Here is a 14,413-nt window from a genome sequence, read left to right on the forward strand (position 1 = left end):
GGTCAGAACCTGAGGGGGAAGAATATCGGTACCCTTGTGTAGATCTAGACAGCACGCTCCTCATCATCTCAAAGGCAGCTCCAAGGACACCACCGGTTCCGAAGAAGAGGAAGTAGCCCCCGGCTCCAAAGCGATCGGCTCCTAGACAGATGTAGGATCCTAGCTCAGTTGAGCCGATGCACCGAGAGGTAGGGGCCGAATGGTAAACTTGGCTCCTAGACACCAGGTATGGCACCGAAGGTGTTGGAGCAGAACTCGGCTCCGAAAAAGCCACTTGGGGTGCTGAAACAGATGGTTCCACAACAAACTGCACCAATAGATCTGGCTCCGAAAGACCAGTATGGCTCAGAGGAGGAACAGAAGCAGGAAATACGGCCTTAGACAGCTCTGGAACCGATTGGGTCAGATCCAACAACAAATTTGCTAGCGCCAACGACTTCAAAAGTCTACCACCACCCTTTCAACATCCTCCTCAGAAAGGCTCCTGGAGGATCTGGAAGACAAGGTAGGGGATCGAGATCTTTGCAAAATTGGAGACCTAAGTGTCAGGGATACCGGTAGTACGTCTCTTGACCGGCTCCGAGGTATGGATTCGGCTACCGGCTCCGAAAAACATGGGACCAAAATTGGAAGGTCTATATCACTAACCTCAACCGGCTCCGAAGGCAGAGGAGCCGAAGAGGTAGAAGCTTTGTCAATTTTAACAACTTTCGCTGGAGGTCCTGATTTAGCAGTCAGTGTAGGAGACTGTCTTTTCACCGACTTGACCTTCTCTTTTTTAGAAGAGGGAGACATGGAGTGAGAAGAGGAAGAACTAACTAAATCCTCCTCAAAGGAAGGTTTAAGGAGACCTTTCAAAATCAGTTTGTTCTTCCTTTCCTGGAGTAACCAGAAACTAAAAGAATGGCAAAAAGTACACATCTCCTGTAGATGTATGGTTCCCAAACAATAAACACAAATACTATGCCCATCAGTCAGGGACATTTTTTATGAACATTTTAGGCATTTCTTGAAACCCGAAGGTTTATGGTCTTTAGTTTCCTTAGACATACTACCACAACAACAATCACAGGCTATACACGTAGAAAGATAATAAGAAGAGAAGACAAGGTCCTTTAACTTAAATGGGCCTAGCCCTGCTGAGGGAACAACACACAAGGGAGAAAGGCAATAGAGGACTAGGTCCTCTAACTTAAACGGGCCTAGCCCTAAGCAGAGGGGTAGGCAAGATAGAGAATAAACAACAGACAAAGGCTAGAGTAGGTCCTAAGTAAAAATGGACCTATGCCTAAGAAAAGATTAGCAATAACTAGCACACAGAAACGAAGGGATACCACTAAGGAAGGCCTGCGGAAGCAACAGCCAACAATTAGCAACAACAATTTGCAATAAAACTTTGAAAACACCCTAACTACTACAAGTTAACAACAGTAAGCTATTAATACTAAACTAACTATTACAGTCAAAAAAGATCACTATAAATATTTGAATAAGAAAATATTCCAACTTAGCCACGGCCAACAAAGAGAACACTTCTGAACTCTTAGAGTGGCAAACGAGATCTGGGGATTGTTACTAGTGCATTATGGGATACCCACCTTGCCACGAGCCAACTTAGAGACTTCGGGCTTTGTAATCGGCCGAGTTGGAGCCGAAGATTGGCTCCGAACCCATATGTAAGAATGAAGGTGAGACAGGACTACAGAACATGCACTATTATCTGCATAAATACCCTTTTGTATTTGACTTTTCTTTCATTTTTTATAATATGGACAATATTGTTTAATGTCGGCTATTTTCTTACAAGTAAAACATATCACCTGTTTTTCTGAACTTCATTGTATATCTCTCTATAACCCTGGTGGAGCAGAAGCTGCTCATGTTTCCCTGTGTTTGTTTTTTCATCAGATCATGTATTACGTCTCCTTTTCCCCACGTAGTCTACAAGCTGTTTTTGTACATTTTTATATGTGCATTTGCAATACTGCGTACTACTTTTAAACTGTCTAGCACTCTGGCTAGGCCTTCCTCTAGGTGGAGTTTGAGATGTGTAATTTGTGAGTCTATCTGGCAGAAACTGATTTTAAAGCTGCATCTGGAGTTTGCAGAATGTCATTAACTGTCTGACGGAATTGCTTCAACATATCTTGCCTGACCAAAACATTATTTTTTTCTGTCATGCTATTTAGACTGTCTGATCATTTTGAGATAGTTTTTTAATTTTTTTAAATGGTGGAAACAGGCATTACATTGTGTGTGTGTTTAAAACACTGATGTGAGTCTAGACACTCACCTGTTTTAGCTACTTGCTTTGCTTTGACATCTGCCAAAGCATTTACTGTAGCCTCTTCTGTATTGATTTTGACAATACTAAACTTTCCCTGTAAATCATTTTGGGAATCAATGTCTATAACTCCCGTAGTACTGGAGCATGTTTTAGGGGTTTGCCAACACTGTCGATGAATCCCCTTCTGACTCAAACTGGTATGTGTAAATGCAAAATAAATAAATAAATAAATAAATAAATAAAGCATTATTTCAAATAGACCACACAGTGTATGTCAACCATTGTTTAAATGCCAACATATTGAAACAAAATTAATTTTTTGTGTTGCCACACAGGCAGAGTCTGCAATAAACAAGACTACTGATATATATCAGCAGGAGAAATAACTGTCATTTTTGCTGAACCCAATGTCAGTTACTGTATTTTGTACCCTTTGTAAACCTTGCTGGGCTTTTTCTGTCTTGTCAGATTAACCTCTGTAGTTTGTGCCCTGAGTAAATGTTGTTGGACTCTGATTAATACGTTAAACCAGAAATGTCATTATATAAAGTCTGAATGCTATGCTGAGTCTGTTCCTCTAAATGGCATTATTGTCCCTTACTACTGTCCCTAGGGAAATTTTGAAAAGCTGTGAAAACCTTTTCTTTAAAAGGTTAATATTAATAGCATACTCTACTATGTTAGAACTTTATTCTTTTCGTACATCTGCAATATTTACTATAAATAACATTTTTATGTAGTGTATTACATTACTGACAATAATTGCATACACTTGTACTGCATGAGATTTAGGTGACTGCAGAAGGTACATATGACTGTTGTATATGTGAAGAACTAACAACACTATAATCAAACAGATTGTTTATCAGAATAGGATGCATCTTACGATATGGCTTACATACTAGACTCCTGTGACAAGATAGACATAAGTTTGGAAAGTTACTTTCACATAAAAAAACAGTCTTTATGAATTGCTGTACATTTTCTGTATGGATTATAGGCATTTATGCAATTACAAACACAACGGTTATCTAAATTTTGAACATTAAACATTTCAGATTTACATTTCATGTCTGACACAGAAGGTTTAAGCAATGTAAATTTATATATACAATATGTGGGCATTATAAAGTTAACTGTCTGTACTGGCATCCATGTTATAACTGTGAAGAAATTTACTGTATTTTGCATAGATGATAAACAGGTGATCAGGCTGAAGTCACTTAAAAGACACAGTGTCCTTCAATTGATGGTGGAACGTCACAGGACGGCATCTACAGCGTCACTCTGTATCCACCAACGAAGTACTGGAACTGTTGATTTGTTGATGCACTGTAACTGTCAATCTGTTGAACTCACGAAAAATTTAAGGCCTTTATGAAAAAATGAACTGCTGGTTGTTGTTGTCTCTTTCGGCTTTTCCCGGTTAGGGGTTGCCACAGCGGAACTCCGGTCTGCTAATGACTGGCAGTAGATTTTTACGTGCCAAATTGCCAGCCCTGATGCACAACCTTCAACGAAGGTACACCCATTCACACATGGCTCCACACAGAATATGCTCTAGCTGAGAATCGAACAGGACAACGCTACCGCAGCACCACCACCGCAGTATAATGAAAAAAAGTCATGGCCAGTGGGCTAGGCTCACCATTGTAAAATATTATTAGCAGTGAGCTAGGCAGACACCGTACTACTGCATCCTTTAATATTTATTTATATCAGTACAAATTCTTGCCAAACAGTTAATACTGTCAGAGTTATTTCAATTATATTATAACACAGCTAGACACAAAGTAAAGACTGATGCACACTCAGTCATAGACGTCTCTAAAGAGTGAAAAATATTGTCCAGTTTATATACTCTTTTAAATGTCAAACACTGTTATTTTTAATGTCCTTGTGAATTGTTCTTCTGGTTTCTGTTTGTGTCATGAAAAAGTCTATGGCTATTTCTAGCCTGGACAGTTTCTGTTGAAATGACAAATATGTCCTTCTTTGGTTATTTTCTTCCTTGCTGTATCTGAAGACTTCACAAAAAGTTTCTCCACGTCATCTTTGCGTCACTTGAAGTGTCTGTATTTTATTTAATTTGTTTCTGCATCCGAAAGCTCACAGAAAGTCAACTTCCTTTTTTCTATAACAGGATGCCATTTACAGTAAGCCCACAGCTATATGTTATTAATATCGAAGCTGAACATTTACAAGAAATCTTTTTTCACTTAACTGTTCTTGCACTGCTGTTTTTCTTTACTGCACACACAGTATAACTTTGGGGAAAGCATTTTAACTTATACAATCTCTATCACTTACATCAACAGTAATGAAGTGTTTTGAGCAGCTGATCAAGAACCACATCTCTTCAAGCCTACCTGCAACACTGGATACATTACAGTTTGCTTATAGATCTAACCGCTGCACAGCTGATGCAATAGCTATAGCACTTCATGAATCCTTGGCGCATCTAGAGAACAAGAATTGCTATGTCAGAATGCAGTTCATCGATTTTAGTTCCACCTTTAAAACTGTTATCCCCCAGAATCTGATATCGAAGCTAATCCAGTTGGGCATCAACACCCCCTATGTAACTGGATACTGGACTTGCTCATCAACAGACCCTAGGGGAAATAACAATCCAATCAATATTACACTGAGCATGGGTGTCCCTCAGGGCTGCATCCTGAGTCCTCTACTGTTCACCTTGTTGACGCATGACTGCATGGCCCGGCATGAATCCAACAAAAATCATCAAGTTCGCAGATGATACCACTGTCATAGGTCTTGTCAGAAATGGTTAGGAAACAGCCTACAGGGATGAATTGGAGTATCTGTTAGGCTGGTGAGACAGCAACAATCTGGCCTTAAATGTAAGCAAGACCAAGAATTAATATGGACTTCAGGAGGACTCAGGAGATGCATCAACCTCTGGAAATTAAGGGGTGGCAGTGGAAAGAGTCAAAAACACCAAGTTCCTGGGGTTGCACATCTCAGATGACCTATCCAGGTTGACTCATATTAGCTACACAGTGAAGAAGGCACAATAACGTCTATGCTTCCTACATGCTTCCTACATAAACTGAAGAAGGCAAACCTGCCCCAGTCCATCCTCAAAGCCTTCTACAGGGGAAGCATCGAGAGTATCCTCTCAAATAACATCATAGTTTGGTATGGTACCTGCAAAGCATCTGACTGCAAGGCTCTCCTGAGGGTAGTGAGAACAGCAGAAAAATTCAAAGGTTCCTCGCTATCATCAGTGGATAATCTGCAAGAGACTCGGTGTGTGGCAAGGGCTAGGAAGATGATCAATGATCCTACGCACCCTGCCCATGGCGTGTACTTCCGCCTTTCCTCAGAGGCAGGCAGTTTCACAGCTTACACTGCAAAACATCTACACTGAACAGGAGCTTCTTGCCTCTATCCATAATCTGAACTGAATGCCAGGCATGACAGCAAATATTAGATCACTATGCCATTTGCTATGAAGTATCATCTATAGTAATCACTCTGGCAAATTGCTTCAGTAACTGGTACAGTTAGCCTGATTTCTTATGCTATTACTTCCTGAATGTGCAATAGTCAGGAGTGAGTCACCACTCCATACATGTGCAATATGAACATCAGAACATATACTACAATTGAAGTGCAATATTCTAAGCAATCACAATGTGAAGTCATAGTTTGCAATACCTACTAGTATAACATTGACTAATGTCTTCCTGTCTAATTGTGGTAATTTATTGTGTTAATATTTTAATTATTACTGTATGCGCATTAGCCTTACTGTCAAACTGTGTGTTCATTGTTATGTCCTGCACTGGAAACAAAGCAATGTAATTTTGTTCATCTTGCACTGCTGTGTATATCTGATCAGCAATAAAGTATACTTTGACTTCTGACTTTGATTAAGGAACATTTCTGATCACAGGAATGAAAATACATTGTTTTTCTAAGCTTTTCTAAACATGCAAGAAGCCCTAGTGCAGAATTTGTTCAGCTGCCTCTTTTGAAAGTGGGAAAATAAGATCCATTTGAGGTGTTCCCCATAACTGGATCAATTCCTGAAAGACACCTTTCATTTAATTTCCATTTGTGTGGGTGTGCCCTAGTCTTGCCCGGCTTGTCTGGCACCATATTTAGTTCTGACAGGATTTAAGACGCTTGGAAGGTTAATGATTTGCTGTACAGCTATGTCCCAAGCCATTACAACCAGCCTGCACAAAGGGTAAGACATAGTGCCCCCATGTTTGTCTGTTCGTTTAGGTACCACATCACTGTGGTATTGTCCTGTAATCATCTTAAGAGGTCTTAGAGGCCACAGATGAAAAAGATTTTAAAGCAAGAATCACGGCCAGTAGCTTTTTGATATTTATGTGCTTTGGTCTGTCTGAAGAATTCCACAGGCCTTCCACCTTTACCACTTCAGAAACTGCTTCCCAAGCAAAATCTGAGGTACGTGTCAGTCCATTTCCTTTTGACAAACCCCAAAATTGTAATTTGAAATTCAAGAGGATGAAAATGTTGGTTCCATGTATTTTTTTTTACAAACCACTGAAATTTTCTGATGTGAAACCTGACAAGAGGAATTGTGAGAATCGTAAAAGTCACGAACCCTAAGATCCTGAGAAATTCTCTTGCAGAAATCAGAGACTCACTGGAGATGCTCAGGAACGTTTCCAAATAAAAAATCCACTTTCTCCAGTGTAAAAAAATGTTTTTGTTGACAGGTGTCAAGAAGGCATCCCACAAACACAATCCTGTGTAACAGAGTTAAAAAGGACTCTTGAATGTTTATCTGGAACCCCAGTGTGGTCAGAAGAGATACAAACCCATGTTAAGAACTCATAATACATGGAAAAGGCTTTGCAAAGATAAGCAAGTTAGCTAAATTAGGAAACATGTCAATGCCATATGATCTGCAATAAACTAGCTATCACAGGAGCTAGACACTTTATAAATATGCTTGGAAATGTAGATAACCTAAAGGGTAATTCAGACAACTAATGATGAGACCCAGACAAAGAGAATCTGAGAAATTTCTTGAAGCCTGTGGCTGCAGGAATGTGATGATAAGCATCCTTTAGCTCTGTCATTACCATAAAACACAAAAGGAGGGATGAGAGGTAACAGACACTGAAGAGTCAGCATTTTGAACTTTGGTACTCTGACAAACAGACTGCGCAAGGAAAGATCTAGAACTGGTCTCCATGAAAGCTGCGTCTTTGGAACCTGAAACATTCTGAGTAGAAGCTTTCAACCTTTGATATAAAGACTCTGGCTACAGAAAGCAAGTGCTAAAGAACCTGAGGAAAAAAACTTTGGTTTGGAAAGGGGGGTATTCCCCTTGAAAGAAGGTATTTGCATCCAGTGCCAACTATAACCCTCCTGAACCAGTTTTATCACCCAGGAGTCTGATGCAGTCTGTTGCCAAATGGGAGTGTAGAGAGACAGTTTCTGGTACTGATTTTAAGAGACAGGGGCAGGAGGGGGAACAGAATGCCGGTATAGTTAGTCTAAATTATTAGACTGTCCCTCTTTTGAAAGGATCCCGGTTTCTTATTGTTCCCCTCCTGCTATCCCTTTCTCTCTCTCTCTCTCTCTCTCTGCAGGGATTGCTTTCTTTGCTTCTTAAAAGGAGTCGAGGATTTTGGAGATTTGTAATAGAGGATTTGAAAAATCTGAAGACATTCCCTGAATTAATTTTCCTTTTCATCACATTGTTTGAGGACCTGAGTAGCAGATGAGCCAAACAAAACATCCCTATCTAAAGCAGAATTTACAATGTCAGACTATTTCATCAGTAAACTTTTGGTTACATACCCAAGCATATCTCCTCAAACCTGAGCGAGTAGCAATGGCCCTAAACACAGTATCTACACAAATAAACACACTCTTCAAACATGTTTAGACATGACAGATTAAAAATAAAAGGGTTCAGAAAGTAGCTACCATCTGGAGAAAGTGTGGCAGAGTGTTCTCTCAAACCATCTACACATCTTAAGAGTAAACCTGCACCTTCACATATGTGTCTGGTAGTTAAAAATTCTGTATCACGAGCCAAAAAAAGGTGCGAGCACTCCAAAAAAAAACTAATAATCAAAGAAAGGAAGTGCCGGGACACGCTGGTTAGCAGTCGTTGAGTTTATTCCACAATAGGGTAAAATCCACTCCAGGTGCTTCACTCCAGACAAAAAATGAAACAGCAACAAGAAAATGTGTAACTCGCTAACGCTCTTACATCCACACTACAGAAAATGCGTTTTCGTCACTAAGACTTCATCAGACAATTTGATTCCTTCCACACACATTTAAATACTCCATCAATTGAATATAATTAACTAATTGACCATAGAACTTTGACAATTAATTCAAACACACCAATCTCTATGCTTAATTCATGAATATTAATACTTTCCTCTGTAAAGTGCTTTAGTGCTTGATTTAAAAAAATATACATAAATATACACATTAAAAACTAACGAATAACAAATTATTAAAATATTTGAATGCTATGGAATCAAATTGTCTGATGAAGTCTTAGTGACGAAAACGCATTTTCTGTAGTGTGGATGTAAGAGCGTTAGCGAGTTACACATTTTCTTGTTGCTGTTTCATTTTTTGTCTGGAGTGAAGCACCTGGAGTGGATTTTACCCTATTGTGGAATAAACTCAACGACTGCTAACCAGCGTGTCCTGGCACTTCCTTTCTTTGATTAAAAATTCTGTATGCTAAAGTGGAAGAGAAAATTCTCTTACTAAACGTCCAGTACATTGTCTTCTTAACCCACAGGTGAAGTGTTTGTACTGACCAATAGTCTGTTTCCAGCAGGCGAAGAGGCTGAAATGACAGCTGAATCTGATCTAAGATGAGAAAACAAAGTTAATTGGAGGTGCATAGTCTATCTGCATTTTTGGAATTTAAAGGTGAAAATCAGGATTATTACAAGAGGCATTAAACACATCCTCCAAGGTTGGCAAAATAGGATGGACGAGTATAGAATGAGTTACATCTACTCACATTGTTAATATGCCCCCACTTCAAGAGGAATATCCACTCGTTTCCACAAAACACTTGATTCATCCTGGAAATAGTCTGTGAAAAATTCCTCCAAGGGAGGTGGAAAGGCCCAAGATTACTCAGAATCAGAGATATGGGCTTGGGAATTGCAGGAGAAGATGCCCTGTCTCTGTCAATGTCAGAATCTCCTGACAACATTTCTTCAGTAATTTCATTACTAATATTGCCCTCTGGTACGGACTTCTAAGCACCTATAATAATTGCCTGGCTAAGGTAAGAAAATCTTTATGAACAAATACCACGTCATCAGATAAGCAATGTCTAACCTTTTTTTTTCCTTTGGCGGTATCACCCTAGTAGAAGACCAACTAGTACATGGCATTCCAACCCTGCCAAAAGGTCTCATTCCCAGGTATCCTAAGCAAAATCTCCCAGACAAAAAGAAAATGGTTCTCCCATGCCAGAATTGGTAACTGGAACTGAAGAGGAATTGACTGACTCTAGATCCATGATGGCTGAAGGGCCTACACCAGGGGAACCAGGATTAGCAAGTGAGTAGTCTGAGGAGCAACAGTTATCCACTGCAGGGTCATTCACTAAAGACTGCCGTATTGTCTGAGCCTGTGATGCTTTTATTCTTTTTACAGAGCTAGAACAACCAGCAGGACAGGAGTAAGTGTCCTTGTGCTGGATACAGTCAGTTAGAAGGCAAGTTGTCAAACAAGTGTTCACAGGCAACACTCACATATAGTTTTCCACACGGTCCCTTATTCACTGTAAAATCATAAATAGGACACAAAAAAAACCTTTCAAAAATTATGCACTCTACCCAAAGGCACACTAACAGAAAATATAGCAAGTAAGTTGTCACAAAGTATACACAAGCATTAAAAACATTCACAAACATTTTTTTCTGCCCTGCAAAAACACTTCCTGATCCTTAAACTTACACAAATACAAGTTTTCACAAGCAGTACATATTTACCACAAAACTGCATCCAAAGTTAAAATAACCCCCAAGTTAAAAATAGTGGTCCTTGACAAGAAGCTTCCAATATTGTGGAAAAATACTATGTTTCTTAAAGAGGAAAACTGCCTTTAGTCATAAAGAAAAATATGGAAATATTTTCTTAAAAGTGCAATAATTTCTGTGTGGAAGGGTTCCCCCCTTTGGGGACTTATCTACCAAACATGACACAAAGCCTACTGTTGCTTCTGTGAAGCCTCAGAGCTACTTCCTCTTGAATCAACAAGAAAGTCCTGAAGTTTTCAACACTCGGGTTAGCGCAGTGGAGGAAAATTAGCACTCAGTCAGCAGTCAGAGTGTAGGTGTGGGAGGGAGTCAGAGCTTTGTGAAGCTGACCGGTTGCTGTATCCTAGACACATACCATGTAGCCAAAATACTATTGCAACAATGAGAATGATGGACATCAGACTACTACCACCAAAACCACTAAAGATTACTTGGAAATCAGACAAACTTATAAGAGCTACCCAACACAATAATGAGATCAAGCACTTAGTAAGCCATCCAGGGTATGGTAACTGGTACAATGTTTGACAAATTCCATCGAAGCATGCCAGAATATTTGTGCCTGTAAATCACACACCAATATTCATTACACACTGGGGCCTATAACAAGGAGAGTTCTTGAAAAACAACATCTGATGGCACTGTATCTTAATTCTTGATATGAAAGACCTCTAAATTGTTTATCTTTTTGACTGCTACCAGAATTTAAATCCATGATTCAAATATGCCACCGAACTCCACAGTGCAGTGCCTGACTTTTCTTCCCAAATACACACACATATACAAATGTGTCATCTTTGAAAGTTTTGCCATTTCTACTTGGAACATAAAAGTGGCCTCCTTTAGCATCTCTTTTGTTAACACCAAAGCTGGTACTTTGCCCTCTGCTCTCACACTTACCTGCCCATGGGCATCGTGCACATAAGTATCGTAGCCAGTACCATCAAAATGATGAGATGTTTTTGCTTCTTCAGGAACCAGGCACAGAAAACTAGAACATCAAAAAGAAGTAAACCTTTAAGTACACTCCATACACACAAACTACAACAGAAAAAATGTCAGTATGCATTACATACAATACTTTAAGTACAGGCATTAACACCATTCTAGCCTGCCAATATATCAAATAGTTGTTCCCATAAGTGTCCAGGCTGTCATTAAAAACTACCTCTTCCTTTAATATAATCTGCTCCATGTATCAGCTTGCTCTCTCAGAAAAACAGTTAGTACACTTCTCATTACTACAGAATCTCCTACACAGGTTGTCTGATGACTCTCTACTACTTTCTGATAACCCCAAACATGCCCAGATAGTTGTCTCTATACACCTGAATAAGGTCTCCTCTTAACCATCTATAGGAGAAATTGTACAAGTTTAGATAATTTTAAGTTATTAAAAAAAAAAAAAAAAAAAAAAAAAAAAAACTATCACATCCATGGATGCTCTTGGTATGTCTCCACTGTACTCTTTCCAGTTTACTCTTGTTTCTTTTCTTGGTTTCCATATTGTTATTCCATACCCAAGCTTTGGTCTAATGTAACTAACAATGACATCATTATTTTTAATTTCCTAGACTTTATAAATTTTTTCATGCTACCTATAGTTCTATAACTATCCTTAATCAATTGGTTGATATGATTAGAAAAACTCATAGCTGAATCTACCCATATACACAGGTCCTTAAATGAGTCTACAGTTTCAATCACTGTGTGCTGTATTAAATATTCACCTTTCAATTTATGTCTCCCAAATCTCATATGCTAAAGTTTTGATGTACTTATCAGTACATTATTCTTCTGTGCAATTTAGTCCAGTTCTTTTGTATGACACACACAATCAGTTTACCCAATTTCAAATCATCTACATACAGAAAGTAGTACACCTCAGATGAAAACGAAATACGGGCCTAGGACAGAGTCCTGTGGAACACCCTGACTGTAATCAAGAATTCCACCTGTATAACTGCTGTATGATACTTTCCATGTCCTATTTGTATTCCATGCAGCTATCCATCTTATCAAGAGTACATCAATACCTAGTTGTTGTAATGTACTGACAAGTGTTTTATGTATGACCCTATCAATTGCTGAAGTTAAATCTATATAAATTACATCACAGCACATTTTTTCATTCACACTGTTATAGAACATCATGTTACAGGTGGTAATCTATTTTCATCATATGCATGCTGATATATGATTTCAAGTCCCAGCTTTTTCAATTCTGACAATAACTTATCCAATATTATCTTCTCCATTATTTTTCCAGAACATGAAAGTAGACCTAAGGGTCTGTATGACTCTGGGTTTATCCAACCATTCTTTCCTTTAAAGACAAATTTAATAAGTGCAGGTCTCCAGTCTTGATGAATCTCCCCATATTTACACAACCTAGTAAATAATAGATATAATGGTATCTTCCTTGTTTTAATTTCTCCATATCTTTTAGATTTCTAATACCATAACAGGAATGAACCCCAAAGTACGATTAAAGTTCATGAAATTAGTACTGTTTCACTCTTCGATGTCAGCCAAAAATGCTCTTCGCCGCACCCACAATGTGCCTAGTAATGGCTCCTTCTGCAATCTGTACAGTGTTACATGTATTGGTAGCATATCTAAATATGATTGTAGACACTAAAAGACCCGTTGCTCCTACTACTATTGGAACTATCCGGGTATCTTACTTCCACATTACTCTCATTTCTGCTTGCAAATCCTGATATTTTATGACTTTGTGTCTCTCTCTCTGCACAGGACACTGTAGTCACTGGTTGTGGCAATTTCAATGATCAACGCTACTTTTGTCTTCTTTTCTTGGACCACTACATCCAGTTTTCTAGCACCTGTCTTTTGAACTGTTGGTAATGGATAATCCCATGTGATGTAAACTTAATCATTTTCTATGATGCTTTGTGGCTCATGTTTCCAGTGTTTTTCAGCCACTTCAATACCATAATGTTTGCACGATCCCAAGTGCAACAGTCTCGCCACATTATTATGCCTTTCGGTATACAGTCCTTCTTCCATTAGTACGTCGCAACCAGCAATGAGGTGTACACCTGTTTCCAATTCTGTTTTACAACACCTACATTTGTTTGTATTTCCCACAAATTCAATGGACTTTGTAAACCAATGCGTATGTAAGCCCACTATCTTGTGCCACCAAAACCTCTCATCTCTTGGTTTGAATTCACCCCTCCTTAACCATTCCTGCATTTGTTCCTGATCAATTTGAGGTTCTTTCATTAGTTTGCTATACTTGCAACTATATTTATGCATTTTCCACATTTCCTGCCTTCTCTTCTGATCCCTCACTTTACATTCTTTTGTTTCTTGGCACATTTAATTGCTGACCGGTTTTTATCCACTTGTGGTTTGATTTCCATTCCTGCTTGATGCCGATATGCTTCTGCTAGCCTAAGCAGGGAAGTTATCTTAGATTTATTCTCCTCATGTTTCAAAACTTTCACTACATTTGGGTCTTGCGAGGTCAGCAGGTACGTGTGGAGTCCTACGATTGCAGATCTGTACATGTAATCAATTTCAAGGAGGCCCATCCCTCCCTTGTGATGGGGAATATATAATCTTGGTATGCACCGATTTTTATAAATCATTTGGTAAGCATGAAGCATCCATTCTTGTTTTTCTGTCTAATCTATCCAACACGTTTTGGGGGAGGCCAGTCACTCCAAAACTATAAGTTAGGACGGGAAGAGCAAATTGGTTTATAGCTTGGATTTTGTTTCTAGATGTCAATGCTGTTTTAAGGATTAATTTAAGTCTTCTAAAGTACTCCTTACCAGGTTTTATTCGCATTTGTTCATATTTTATTATTGATCCTTCAACAATTCTCAAATATGTATACACTCCCTCTTGCTCAAGGTCTTTTATATCACATTCTTGTCCCTAACTGATGTTTTCTTGGTGCTACAGTTTTCCTGCTTTAAAGGTTGATTTTGTACATTTACCAAGACCAAATGACATTCTTATATCATCTGAAAAAGTTCTGACAACTTGCAGTTGTACTTTCAGTTCCTCATCTGATGAGTTATACAATTTTAAATCCTCGACAAAGAGA

General features: G+C 38.8%; 1 protein-coding gene across 3 annotated transcripts in view; it reads right to left on the reverse strand.

Moving 5' to 3' along the window:
- The window catches only part of FHIP2B (FHF complex subunit HOOK interacting protein 2B), a 1,026,346-nt gene that overhangs the window by 389,340 nt on the left and 622,593 nt on the right, over window positions 1–14,413 (reverse strand). For all 3 annotated transcript variants that reach the window (XM_044082952.1, XM_044082953.1, XM_044082954.1), the window contains one exon: window positions 11,233–11,323. In XM_044082952.1, the coding sequence (XP_043938887.1) occupies window positions 11,233–11,323 (91 nt within the window). The remainder of the gene's footprint in view (window positions 1–11,232; window positions 11,324–14,413) is intronic.

The sequence above is a fragment of the Protopterus annectens genome, chromosome 9.part0 (genome assembly GCF_019279795.1).
Source record: "Protopterus annectens isolate FY-2018-M chromosome 9.part0, PAN1.0, whole genome shotgun sequence".
Classification (NCBI taxonomy): domain Eukaryota; kingdom Metazoa; phylum Chordata; order Ceratodontiformes; family Protopteridae; genus Protopterus; species Protopterus annectens.